This window comes from Galeopterus variegatus, unplaced genomic scaffold, assembly GCF_000696425.1.
Source record: "Galeopterus variegatus unplaced genomic scaffold, G_variegatus-3.0.2 Scaffold1164, whole genome shotgun sequence".
Lineage (NCBI taxonomy): Eukaryota > Metazoa > Chordata > Mammalia > Dermoptera > Cynocephalidae > Galeopterus > Galeopterus variegatus.
The window spans coordinates 371,368-385,987 of NW_007727275.1; the positions used below are offsets into that span (position 1 = coordinate 371,368).

Here is a 14,620-nt window from a genome sequence, read left to right on the forward strand (position 1 = left end):
CCAAGTTTTCTGAAGTGGTAAAGAATCTTGAAGTTAGATTTGATGTTGTCTGAGAAGTTCAGTAGCAAAGGGAGAAAGAAAGGATTTAACAATTAGACATTGATGTGAAACAGGAAGGAACTGGAAAAGCAATATAAGAATTAAAAAGAACAAAGCCCTGATTTTATTGCTAAGCCAAAAACAAAAAGCAAGCAATATACCTGAACACCTTTTTCACCTTGATATCCTTTGTCTCCCTGCAAAAAGGCAGTTTAATGTGTATCATAATCTAGTATAGTCTGTATCCTTTCAAATAAACATGTTTTTCTTCAACAGAGAAAGATATAAGTTCTCACGCAAATTCCACAAGTGCCTAAATAGACAGAAGCTGATTCCTAACACAGTATTTGGGAAGAGAGAAAAACCACATTATGTCAAAGTGATATTCTAAACACTTTCTTGTGCCCCTACATTTGAAAGCAAATTTACCACAATTTATATTTTACCAGAAAGAAGAAAACTTTTCTCTATTGTTCATAGTCTGAAGTTAAACTAACAAAAGAGGACTTATTTTGACAATGTTGCTTTATGAAATCAAACTGACAATCTTCCATTAAGCTAATAGTAGCCTCAAGTTTATAGGAAACAATGACAAAGTGAAACATAATATTTAAATGATATTTTAGAAAACATACACTTCAAAAGTGAACTTTTGGAGGAAAATTAGTATTTCGTAAAAATGTTTCATAGAATTTCTCAGCTAGAAGGGAAATCAGAGACCAACTATTATAATGCTTTCATTTTTTTAATGCCCTCATTTTTATAGATAATAAAACTGCAAATCAGGAAATGTAAGCATTTGCCCAAGGTTGGACTTGTACACTGTTTCCAAATTTACTTTCTACCTCATCGTGCTATCTAAATACAGAATTGAATTTTTTGTTTACAGCAAAGAAAATACAGATTTTCTTCTAAATGGCAAAATATTTTTCTCTTCTTTTAAAAGGTTTTTAAAAATTTATATCTATATTTATCATTAGATGATATAATCATGTTTTGTGGTATGTGTGGGTGCCAAGTTCAGTTGGACTTGAATTTGAGGAGCCCATGAGAAATCTAAATGCAATACCAAGAAGAAAATTGGAATATATGGGTCTAAAGCTCACAGACACTTACTTAACATTTACCATTTACCTCACTCTCTATTTCAAAACTTAAAGGAATCATATTATAATAATACTTGAAGATTTTCAGTAAAAAATTATCTGAAAAGCAACTGAATTTTGTTGTGCCACTCTAAAAGATTTTGTATATTATGAAGAATAATTTCACAAGTAGGGACTGTGAAGACTATGAACCTAGCAAATTTTGACTATTATGACTTCAATTTAAAATTTCTTTGTATACCTCAAGAAATCCTAGACCTCTCAGAATTCTATATTTGTGAAATTCCTCAAAGTATTTTATTTTTCACTTTAAGCTTATTCTGCATAGCAAAGCTCAAACACTCTAGTTGAGCTTTATAATCTTAAAAACATCATTAAAATACTGACTGGACTCTAGGATTTGTAAATGATGTTTAGAAAAGTTTTATATTTCTAAAACTTAAAACATTGAAGGAACAATAGATATAATTTATCCCAGATTAAGTATATCATTGACTTAGCTAGTGGAATCTGTTTCAAGGGTCAGTCTTCAGTTAATGAAAAATCCATTTCACAGCCACTTAACGTGAAATGAAACTATCCCTGTATCCCAAAGTAGTAGTTCCCCTCTTTGCCTTTCCTCACCAAAACATTTTAAGTGAGTATATATGATTTGTATTTCAAACCCCTTAAATCAACTTTTAATGAACTTCTACATACTATAATGGTTTCATAAATAAGAACTTCTAGGTCCAACATTCTGAGTGTAATTTTTATCCTTTCAGACTTTTGCCCCAGTTTTGGTAGGAGTGGTATTCATATTTTGGTAGGGGTCCCTGACATTGAATACTTTTTTTTTTTTTTTTTTTTTTTTTTTTTTTTTTTTTTTTTCAAAAAAAATCTGAATTTACAGGATACTACTTAATTGTACATTTATATTTTCTGATCTGTATGCTTCTTCTAAGATCTTCATCTAGAAGACAATATGCATCAGGGATATGAAAGATGCCACAGCTAACAGCATGGGGCCGAACACGTTATACATACACCAAATACAGGTGGCTTATCATGAAAAATATAATCACTCCTACTATGCTAATTTCACAAAAGAAAAATTTACATGTAAGTGGCTGATTAAAAGTGAACTGTATCTCCTAATCAATGCATACCTTTTTTCCTTGCATCCCAGGTAAACCCATGTATCCTGGTTCTCCTGGGGGACCCATTCCTCCTGGTTCTCCCTAGGTAACACAAAAATTCCATTAAGATCACAGACCTACTGTTTTTATCTCTACATAACATCTCAAATTTAAAATAGATGGTTTAAAAAATCGTTGACATTTTGAGTTATTACTATAGAAATAGTAATGAATAAAAAGTTTATTGGAGTCCCAATAAATTTTTTTGTATTTTGTTAGTTTTTTTGTTTTTAAATTTCTTGTATTTTTTTTTTGTTTTTAAATTTTTTGTATTTTTCTCTATCTTTGCCAGCTGAAAAATTCTGATAGCATTCCACATTTTCAAATTTTATATTTTGTATATTTATTAAACTTTATAACGTCTACAATAAAGTAAATAATAAAGTAATAAAAATAATGAACAGAGGTATATCTTTTTTACCTATTTACTAACACTTTCTCTTCCTCGAAATTTTTTTCTCATATTGCCACTTTAAAAAACTTATTTTCTTGTTACAAAGCTGATCAGTAAATAGAAGTAATAAAGATTATCAAAAATCTCACCACCCACTGTTTTCGTTTCATTTTGTCTCTAACTCACAAACATACATACACAATTTAGTAACTAAAACATGTTCACTAAATATGCATAATTTTATGTCTTTTAACCAAAAAATATATTAATATTTTGAAGTTCTTTATATTCCATTTGCTGTGAGTTGATTGAATTGTGTCCCCCAAAATTCATTACTGGAAGCTTATTTCCTACTGTAATTGTTGAGGGTGGGAAGTCGTATTATGGTAATTGAAAGGTGGGGCCTTGGAGAGGTGATTGGATTGAAGGGCTATGCCAAAGTGAATGGATTAATAATGGTGGTCTGGGTCTTGGTTTGGAGGGTTTAAAAGGAGAGCACATGAAAAGTTTCTCTCTCTCTGCTCTGCCATTTTCTGCCATGTGAGACCCCTGCATTGCAATAAAGCCACCACCAAAAAGATCCTAACCAGATGTGTTGCCTGGACTTTGGACTTCCTAGCCTCTGAAACTATAAGCAGTAAATTGCATTTTCTTATAAATTACCTAGTTCCAGGTATTTTTTTATAAGCAACAGAAATGGGCCGATATACCATTATATAATTTTTTATAATGTGATTTTTAATTATGAAAGAGTATTCAACTGTATTAACTTGCTGTATTTTATTTAATAAAATTCTTACTGTTAAACAGTGAGCCTTAAATAATTTAGAATATTTAGAGTATATTTGTAAGAGATGGAGTGTAATCCTGAACATGCTTCATGATTTTTTTGTTTTGTTTTGTTTTTTACCATTAGTCTAAAACTCTATCACATTAACTAAACATCACTCTCTTTTGTGGAAACCAAGTTTTATTTTCTTTGCTCATTGTGCCCATTCCTACGGAATATTGCTATAGATTTTTAAAGGCTAGAAGTAAATTTAAAAGAAACAACCACTTGCTTTATGGTTTACTGGTAAAAGCAATTGTGAGTCCACATTGCAAAGCTGAAAGTCCCATCAATAAGCAAAGGAACAGCACCACTTGTGAGAGCCACACACACTTGTTTTCAGCTATTTAGCAGAGATATATTCTCTGAACCAGAGAACATGTTCATATTAGCATACAATTTTTACCATATCTACAAAATCAACCCAAAGTTTATTTTATGTCTTTATTACCAAATGACTCAGTATCCAAAAAAACAGAAACGAAACCCTGCATTCACTATTTCCTGTAATGTACCTTAATTTTGTGATAAAGGTAATCCAAATTTCATGTATCTTTTTTTAAGAAAATGTTGATTTTCTGGGACTTACATTATACAATGACTCAGTATCCAAAAAAACAGAAACGAAACCCTGCATTCACTATTTCCTGTAATGTACCTTAATTTTGTGATAAACGTAATCCAAATTTCATGTATCTTTTTTTAAGAAAATGTTGATTTTCTGGGACTTACATTATAACTTCTTTGAAAATACTTTCAATTGCATCAAATCACAATTACCTTGAGCCCAGAAAACTTCTTTGAAAATACTTTCAATTGCATCAAATCACAATTACCTTGAGCCCAGAAGCCCCTGTCATCCCTTGAAGTCCAGGTTCACCTTTGCTCCCCTGTCAATGCATCACAAACATTTGAATTAAAAGAAAAATTTTGTCACAATATATCTGATGGAGACACTCAAGGGAATAATTTAAACCAAATTTTACATTTTTAACTTTCTAACTGAAACAAAGACACTAGACATAATTAAGCCTATTTATTAAGAAAAACTCTTTTAAGCAAGGAAGTGAATTCACACATTTATGAAGCTCTCTAAAAGTATGTTAAAGCTGGTAGCTCCAAGTATAAGTGATTCAAATCTTTAGGGACCAGCTCTGATAAGCTCCGTTGTCACACTGTGCAGGTAGGAGACACTACTTTAAAAGTATCCTCTGATTTGAGATCTTTTGACCTGTTTTACACTCTCAGTATGACTTAACTTCAGTATGCAATTAAAGAAAGAAAATAAGCTCCAAATGTACAATGGCTTTTTCAAAGAAATGCGAGTCAGAAAACATTTAGTTTGTGTTCCTTTTCAGGATTTTAGTGCAGTTCTTTCTAACAGAAACTTGGAGAACATGACCAAGTTGACAGAGCAGAAAATGTAATACAGGAAAACAGAAGCAGATATAAAAAAGAGAACAAGACGGCTGGTGAATAAGGAGAGAATGTCAGATGTAATTCTGGTTTTTAAATACTTTGATACCTGAAGTCACAACCCAGTGTCTGGCAAAAGCCCATAATTAAACAGGTCACTGGGAGGACAATGATCACCCAGAGCCAACTTGGGTTCACTAACAAGTAAAGCCACTTTGTTTTCAGCTTTTAAAAAGTTTATTTTTGGGCTGCTTATGATAAGAAACATGTAAATGGAGTATTGGATGTAATTAAAGCATTTAACACATGACAGCATTATTGAATCACAATGGCTCCTTAAAATTTTCAATTTTACAAGTGCTTAAATGAAACAGACATGACAAGACTCTAAGGTTATATGACTTCATTAGGTTAATATATCTTAATATCATTTGGATAATTTTTTTAAAAACTGAAATATAGTCTGGCTTATAAATGTTTCAACAGCTATTTTTAAAAGTATTATAATCTAAATTAGAAGTTTTCTAAAGATCTACCACAGAATCTCAGCCTCATCTCTGCCCTATTTAACACAATTTTTTTGTCCCACCCTAGAACTTCTACCAATGATATTGACAGCACAGTCCACAAGCGTATAGTTCACAAAACTGGCAGAAATAAGCTAATACAGAGATCAGTAAACTATGACCTAAATCCAGCCTAATGCATGTTTTTGAAGTAAAGTTTAAGCAGAACATAGCCACATCCCATACCCATTCATTTATGTATTGTCCTTGGCTGCTGTGGCACTACAGTGGCTAAATTTTGTAGTTGCAACAGAGACAATCTAGCCCTCAAAGACTAAAATGTTTACTACCTGGTCCTTTGCAGAAAAAATTTCCAACACCTGAGCTAATATACTGCATGAACAGAAGTTGAAATGTTTCATTGAAAAGATTACATAATTTTAGCATCTTGAATCTATTTTTAACAAAATAGTTGCACAAGCACAAGATGAGGGAAACCAAACTTTAGAGTAATTCATGTAAAAATAAACAAACTTTGATGCTAAAAATGGCCACTTGCCTACCCAGCCAAATCAGCAGAATCTACTGAAGTTGTAGATGCCGCAAACACATTGTGATAAATCTTTTATGGAAGATCCAACAGATTTAATTGACCTTCAGCTCAATGTGAGCCAACAGTGTGATGTGGCTAATAAAAAAAAGCTGATGAAATCTTAGGCTGCATTCTTAAGAATCAGAGCATCCAAAACACAATAGGAGAGCCTATTGAGCCCCAGTAAATAAGGGGTATTTTCTGACAAAATGACCTTGAAAATTCATGGAGAACTTTTACTTTGCAAGCCTAGTCATTCAAGGGTTTTATACCAACTCTGTGCTCATCTATAGTTGCTGGAACTCACCATACTCCAAGAATCCACGAGGGCTAACCGCTGGTGAAAGAGCAGCTGTTTTTACCTAATCATTGGGCTCCCAGAAAAATTTTTCCTCTCTTTTTCTAAGTACTTTAGAAATTAAAAGTAGAATAGATTAGGTCATCTATTCATTTTGCATGCCAGGGTCTATACCCCTGGGACAATGTCTAGTCAAAGGTTGAATGCTGCCAAAACAGCAATTCCATCACTTCCTTTTGGATGATTGTCCTAGAATCTTCTTGCTAAATAGTTGGGAACAGTTTCCTGAGTCTAGCCAGAATGTACTCAGTTTGATCCTCTGTTTAACCAAGAAAGAGAAAAAGTTCTAGTACAGGATTCTGTATACCTAGAGAATCGTCAAACCATGATATGTAAAGAGTTTCAGTTCTACCTTGAAAATAACTAACCTGACATCCTAAATATATTTGTCCAGTTTGCCTTACTTTTTTTAAATCTGAAAGTAAAGATAATATGCTGTCTTATCCACAGGCTTAAGGTAGTGAACGCCTAATAAAATTTACTCGAAGGCAATTTACAAATAAAAATTCTGTATACATTCCACTAAATAAAAATACCAAAAAGATGAAAAAATTGCTAAGAGCTATCCTCATTCATAACTACTAATGCTCGAAAGTCGCGGTTTTGGTACTGAGCTCTGTAGAGCTCTAAGTATTCCCAAGTGCCCCCTGAGACACCACAAAAGAAGAGGACCAAATGACAAGGGATTCTAGACCCTCTCCTGCTCAAACCAGACCTGATTTACTTTAGCCTGTTGCATATGCCAAGCTTTTACCTAAGATTTCATTCTTGCAAGTGATTGTTCACAGAATGAAGACGACCTTCAAAATAAAATCAATGTAGTTAAAATATTCACTGAAGTATTAGTGGTTGCTATGATTGCACAAAGTTCCCAATCTTTTAATATCATTATAGTTACCTTAGATCCTGGTGTTCCAGGCTGACCCGGTGAACCATTGCTTCCCGTTAAGCCCTACATTTTTAAGAGTGAATTTCAAGAGTAATTAGGAGAAGAATATTAAAAAATATTAAATCCATTTCTAAGTTACATATTCTCATAATAATTAATTCCCTAAATTATAACAATATTTGGGAAATTTCCCCAAACACATCCAAATAAAAGATAAAGAATCGAACTATGCAAGACAGCATGAAGGCTAGCAGAACACTTATATGAGCAATTCTGTTGCTCAAAACCCTACAAATAGCAAAAATTACTAGAGTGCTAGTAAAAGACAAACGTAAAGAAAACTTTATATTTTCTACACTCCTGCTTTCTTCCTTTTGTCATGATGGCTAAGAATTAGGTTTCTTTGTAGATGTTATCTTGATCAACATCACTTACAATTTCTATTATCATGAACAATATTTTGGAAGAGTTACAATCTCTAATTATAATGTATTATATTTCCTGAATACATTATATATTATATTCTCTGAATATAATAACCACTTCAAGTGACAAAACAGCTATATTTCTAACTAACCATATGACTCAAAATAAGACAATGATAACTACTCTAGCAATTAAGACATGATTTAATTTATATCCTACTTTAAATGGTATTATATATTTAAACACTTAGCAAAGAAAATGAGATGGGCTAAAAAATATTCAATTAATATAATCAAGAAAAATAATTTTGATATGGCCATAATGAAAACACAATGTCACCACTAGCATGCATTGCTGTCAATGTGGGATGTTATTGCAACTATAAAATCTAAAATATACTAGTTATTAGCATAGTAGATAAAATATTAGAAGTGTTAAATATAGATATTCTTGAGATTCAATGGATACTAGTCAATACCTTTATTTTCTGTAGGCTAACTTAGACATTGATAAATAACCAAATTTAATTTATTATTTTAATTAATAAATAACTTCACAGTGATGACAAAAGGAGAGGAAGAGTATTTCATTTTAAAGTAAAGAATCTTCTTTTAAATCTCCTCAAAACTTGAATTCATATGTAATAGACATTTTCCTTTTTTACTCTTACATGTAAAATTCACCAAGTCTTTCACCAAGCACTGAGTAAAACATTTATTTTTAACATATTATTAAATAATAGTCATAAATTTTCAAACATGAAAGTGATCTGTTTTGATTAAAAAGAAAGCTATTAAAATCAACATCACTTCTAGCAATAAACTTAGAAAAAACATTTTTTGGAATTTGTACATGCATGATAAGATTTTCATAATTTCTAATATAACTCATATGTCCCTTCTGCTCCCAAAACTTCTACCTCTTCTGAATGTAGTGTCCATAATTAGTGTAATAAATTTGAAAAAATTTTTAAAAAGAAACATTCACTGCATTTTAGACTTTTCATGATACTAAATATTTTTTTTAATTAATAGCTAGAATATTTTTTTCTGATTTTTCTACAGTGAGCGTCCCTGACCTTTACATGGATGGCCACCTCTTTGAGAATCCAAAGAAATCTTGATTTTTCTAAAAATTTGAACATAAAAATAGCATTTTTTGTATAAATGGATGGAATTTGTGGACCTGAAAAACCTCATCGCTGTATCCCCTGTGAACTCTGGAATACAAACTCCTTGTACAAAGTAACATTTCAAACACCCTGATAATAATGACATTAACATACAGGCATCCCTGGGGCTCCTTTTTTTCCTAGTGGTCCTGGAGATCCAATTTCTCCCTAAAAGTCAAATACAGATCAAATTTAGAAAGCGTAAATAATCAATTCATTTCCAGGAATTTTCTACCAAAGCACTGTGGAATGAAAATTTGATATCAATCAACACAACTAGTCTGCATTCACTTTCTCTACTGTAAGAAAGTAGCAAGGCAAGGAAGAAAAATCAGGAATCTCTAACATTAAAGACCTTGGCCTAGAGTCTGTGGAATTAATGTCAACTATTTTCATAATCTGGAGTGACATTTGCCATTCTTTCAAAGGAAGCTATTAGCTCACACAGAGTTGGTGAGGTGAGATGACAGAAAAAAAAAGAAAAGAAAAGATAAACAAGTGAAAATATTTTCATTTATCATAGAATTTAAGAGATATTATAGTGAACATAAATTAATTTTTAAAATTAGGGTACAGAATAACAGCATTAGACTTCAGCTTCTGGGATGTGGCTGACTAGATGCATTAAGGGACTCTCAGTCCAGAACATAAAACCCTGAAAAGGACATCTTCTTCAAGACAGTGCTGGTTTTATAAGAAGTAAAAGAGATATTGAAAGACACCTCATTTTAATAAAATACTCTGCATTGGGGCTGTAATTATAAGGATTTAAAACTGTGCAGAAGCCTTGCCAGAGGTAGAGATGCAGGAGCCAGGAAGGGTAGGAGTGTCTGAGGGTGCATGTTCAGCCCTTGGGAAACTGAATGTTGGTCAGCCACAGCAAGGGGACAGGAATCTTTAATACCTATGATGACTCAGAACTTTCAAAAGGGGCTAAAATGGTGGCTACCAGCAAGAGGAAGCTCTCCATTCTCCAATTAGGCTGACAGGACTCCCACCAAATTAAGATAAAGAGAAGAGCTCAGCTCACACTCAGCAGTAGAGAAACAGGAGACAGCAAGCCACAAGACTGAGAGTCAACAGCAACAACAAATAATAAACGGCAGATATTGAAAAGTGTTAGAAACAGAATTTGTAGCTATATATGACATCTTTAAAAATTAAAAAACAGAATCATGAAAGACTATTAAGACCGAAAACAACAAGACACTATTAAGAACTAAAAGATGTGGTTTAAAAATAACAGAATTTCTAAAAGTAAAAAAAATGATTGTTTATAAATTTAAAAAAAAAATCAATTGGTGGTTTAAACAGCAGATTAGACATAGTAAAGTAAGAATAAGTAAGCGACTATTAAGACCGAAAACAACAAGACACTATTAAGAACTAAAAGATGTGGTTTAAAAATAACAGAATTTCTAAAAGTAAAAAAAATGATGGTTTATAAATTTAAAAAAAAATCAATTGGTGGTTTAAACAGCAGATTAGACATAGTAAAGTAAGAATAAGTAAGCTAGAGGATATGTCCAACGAGCTTAAACAGAATTTAAGACAGTATCAAAGATATAAAAATATGAAGCTAATAAGATATGTAGAGTATAAAGTGAGAAGTAATGAAATATATCTAAACAGAATTTCAGGGAACAGAAAGAATGGCGTAGTGGTAGTATGGCTATGACAGCTGATTTTTTTCCTGAATAATGGAAATAATTCCACAAACCAGGAAGCAAACTCAATTCCCAGCAGGATGAATAAAAAAAAAATTCATATCTAGACACATTATAGTGAATTTTAAGAACACTACAAACAAATAAAATACCTTAAAATAATTCAAAAGAAGGGATGGATTATTTACAACAGAATGATAATTGGAATGACACCAAATGTTCATGGTTGACAATAGAAGCCAGGAGAAAATGGAAGAAAATTTTTGATTTATAAGACAAAACAATTGTCATCCTTGAGACATATACTTTACAAAATTATCTCTTAAAAACAAGAGTAAAATAATTCATAATTAAATAAAAACTGAAAGTTTATTACCAAGAAATATGTACTAAAGGAATATTTAAAGATACAGTTCAGGAAGAAATAAATTATCCCAAAAGGTTTACCTTAGAGCACAAGATAGAAAAATAATCAAGTAAAATCAGACACATATATATAAACCCAAATTAGCATTATCTATATAAAACAACAAAACAGTAAAATCTAATTTGTAAGGTCAAAATAACAGCTTCTGAAATTATATCATACTTGAACAATTGTTTACCATGAATGTTGTAAAAATGCATTCTGTGGAAGAGAACAATGCATGATCGCTTTACTCTTTTAATAGGCTGGTCTAGGCCCAAACCATCTAATTCTTCTTAACATAATACCTTTTGGCCCATTAATCCTTGGCTTCCAGGAAATCCTGGGATTCCCTAAAAACAAAACAAAGCAAAAGCTATTTTTAATTTTAAAAAATTGTACACTGCATCATTAAAGATGAATCAGTCATATTTGGAATTTTACCTTGTAAATAATGCATAATTTCAAACGTATCATGCACATTACAGTATAACATTGCTACTTATAATAACTCAATTTAGGCAAAGAGAAAATTCAATGAGATGCAGCATTATCTGAACATCTAGTGATATTTAAAGCTTTGAATAAAGGATTGTAAAAAGAGAATCTATGAGGAACTCAATTTTGGTTCTTCTTTCAGCCCAACATAAGTGGTAAAATAAAAATGATATTTCATTTGAATACATTCTTAAATTACTTATAATGAGTAATGCAAGAAAAACTGTCAAATGACAGATCAGATACAACAGCTTCAAAGGCCTTCACAGGCCTTTGTATTGGTCACATATGTATTGACTCTCTGACAGAAAAAGGAAAGACAAAAATTGAGTCTCATCAGTATGTCTCTGAAAGTCCTCTGTATCATTAGGGCTTTCAAAGAATAGCTGCACTCTTCAGTAAATCAGGGCAGGCAATAGAACTGCCACTACCGGAGATCTTTTATTACAGAGAGAGTTTACCATTATTTTGATTTTCACGTCTTGAGTTTATTAATACAACACTCACTGAAAGTCCTCTGTATCATTAGGGCTTTCAAAGAATAGCTGCACTCTTCAGTAAATCAGGGCAGGCAATAGAACTGCCACTACCGGAGATCTTTTCTTACAGAGAGAGTTTACCATTATTTTGATTTTCACGTCTTGAGTTTATTAATACAACACTCACTGATCAATATGCTAGCCACAATTTTAATGCAAGACATAAGTACATAGTTCTAGTTTTAAAATCTGAACATGAGTACATTGGAATTGAGTTTGATTCTCTTTAGCTCAATTCAGTTTGCCACCTCACTACACCCTTTACAGAGACCAAAACTTGTATGTGAGCAATGACTATCAACAAGAGGCTCACCAGCTAGTTGAAAAGACAAGCCTTTGTAAACATACATACTAACTAGAGAATAATATAAAAACAATATAAATAAATTCTTTAAAGTGACATCAGAAAACATAAGCATTTAAAAACATAAAGCAAAATTAAAATCGAGTTATGAGTACAGCGAAAATAGACTGAAATGAGTTATATCCTAAGACAGAAAATGCATATTCTCAAAGCAATCATGTAAGATAAATATTGTTCTAAATAAAGGCCTCCATTTTAATGGTCCATGATTTGTTGTGAGACCACCTGCGACCTTCTCCCAATCAAATACACACACTGGCACACACATTCACTTTAAATTTAGATTAAGTTCTGAATTTAATTAAAATCTGTAAAATCTTATTAGAAGCAAGTTGGCTATACATTATTCTATACTGGAAACCTGGCACATTGTGTCGGTGCAATGCCTCTTGGCCCCCACAGTCCCTAAAGGGAACATGGCTATTGCCCTTGATATTATCAGATCTGAGAAGCTGAATTTCTTGCTACACAGTCCTTTATTACTTAGTGTTTACATCACTATTCAAGTCTCCATACTCTTAGAAAATCTATGATATTAGTAGGAATTAGTTATAGATATCCTGACTCTACTCCTGTTTCTGAAGCCAACCTCAGTAACATCAAGTCCACATCCTTTCCCTGGGGAAAAACAGAGATACATCCAGGTATCCATGAATAGCACCCTGGCTTCCACCTCCCAAGAGCCCATTTCCTCACAGTTCCGTCAATGGATTTTACTTGACACCCTTTTATTGGAGTTATTCTGATACTGAGCTTGGTCTATATTAGGACATAGCCACAAATCCTACATTTCAATATATCAGATATTGAGATTATTTGGGGGCAATTCCAGATTAGAAAAAAGATTCATTTTCCTATTGTCTGTTTAAGAAAATAAGTCATAATATCTCCTATGTCCAATTATGTTAAGAATTATCACTCATTTTACAAATACACAGAAAAAATATATAAGCACCACACAATATTAAAAAAACAAAATGTAAAACTGATTTATATAAGCAATTCTTGGCAAAACTAATAGAATACCACAAGCATGCATAGAATAAAAGACTATTGAAAGAGAGGCTAACCAAAAGAACTGAAATCATTCACAGCTACATTAGCTGATAAAATTCTTCTAGGGCTGATAATATTTTCCTGGGCTCCCGATTAAGTCAATTTAGTAAAATTGACTAAACTTTGCAAATTTTACATCAGCAGAAAAATCATTCAAAACCATCTGAATATTACCAGTTTGTTGATCCAAAAGTATTTAGTGACAATTACTTCATACAGCAAATTTTTTCCAAGGAAACTATTTTATATTTTACTTTTAGCCTGTGTGGTTTGGGGTTCAGGCAACTGTGGAAATATGTAAGTAAAGACAGAAACAAGTATTTTATTTGGTAAGAGTAAATGGACATATTTCCTCCACTTCTGTGATTTCAGTTTGGGTTTGGGAAGAGCAGGAAGTCAACTGGAAAAAATCCTGCACAATGTTGCATTGAAAGAATGATGAAATGGAAAAATGTTGTAGAAGCATTTCTGTAACTCTTTAAGCCATTGCCGTGTAACAAATAGGTCATTAAGAATAGAAATACATACTTCAGAATAAAGGGTTTGAATTCTATTTCCCAGAGTCTACTTTATAATGAAGGAAATGTATCAATGATACATTACTTAGAAAAGATAAAATATCATCACATTATACTTTCCCACATGCAACGGGTGTATTTACCTTACCCCTCAAATTGGATGGACCATCTTGGATCAAATTGGTGTTTAGGTAATGCAAAATTTTAGTGCATTATGAATGCACTAAAAACACACCTAATTTCCCCCATTTTAGACATGGGAAAAATAATAGAACCTACCTCTTAGAGCTGGTACATTCTATCAATTAACTTTCACAAGTAAAATACTTAGCTCAGTGCTGGAAAATGAACAAATTTTTATAACTGTCTTTTCACAGCTCCTCCCTGACCTTTGAAAATTGCGAAACAGATGAAGTCAGTTCTTTCCCATGTCTCAATGTTTTGCCCTCTCTCTCCATTTTGAGGATGTCTTTTTTATTTGTTTTGCCTTTCAATCTTGCCTTTCCCTGCCTCATTAACCAAAGGTTTCCATCATATGTAGGATGACCCTGGCAACCTAAAGTTTCCCACAGTGGTGGGGGGAGTGAGAGGGGGACAGTGAGGTACCAAAATGGGCATTGCTCCTCATTCATTATTTTTCCCTTTTCATGTTTGACTGACTTTGACTA

At 32.4% G+C, this 14,620-nt stretch overlaps 1 protein-coding gene across 1 annotated transcript in view; it reads right to left on the reverse strand.

Moving 5' to 3' along the window:
- The window catches only part of COL21A1 (collagen, type XXI, alpha 1), a 110,056-nt gene that overhangs the window by 11,286 nt on the left and 84,150 nt on the right, over positions 1-14,620 (reverse strand). Inside the window, exons 17-22 of the mRNA XM_008575266.1 lie at positions 11,286-11,330; positions 9,019-9,072; positions 7,317-7,370; positions 4,383-4,436; positions 2,294-2,365; positions 201-236 (exon numbers count right to left, since the gene is read on the reverse strand). Of these exons, the coding sequence (XP_008573488.1) occupies positions 201-236; positions 2,294-2,365; positions 4,383-4,436; positions 7,317-7,370; positions 9,019-9,072; positions 11,286-11,330 (315 nt within the window). The remainder of the gene's footprint in view (positions 1-200; positions 237-2,293; positions 2,366-4,382; positions 4,437-7,316; positions 7,371-9,018; positions 9,073-11,285; positions 11,331-14,620) is intronic.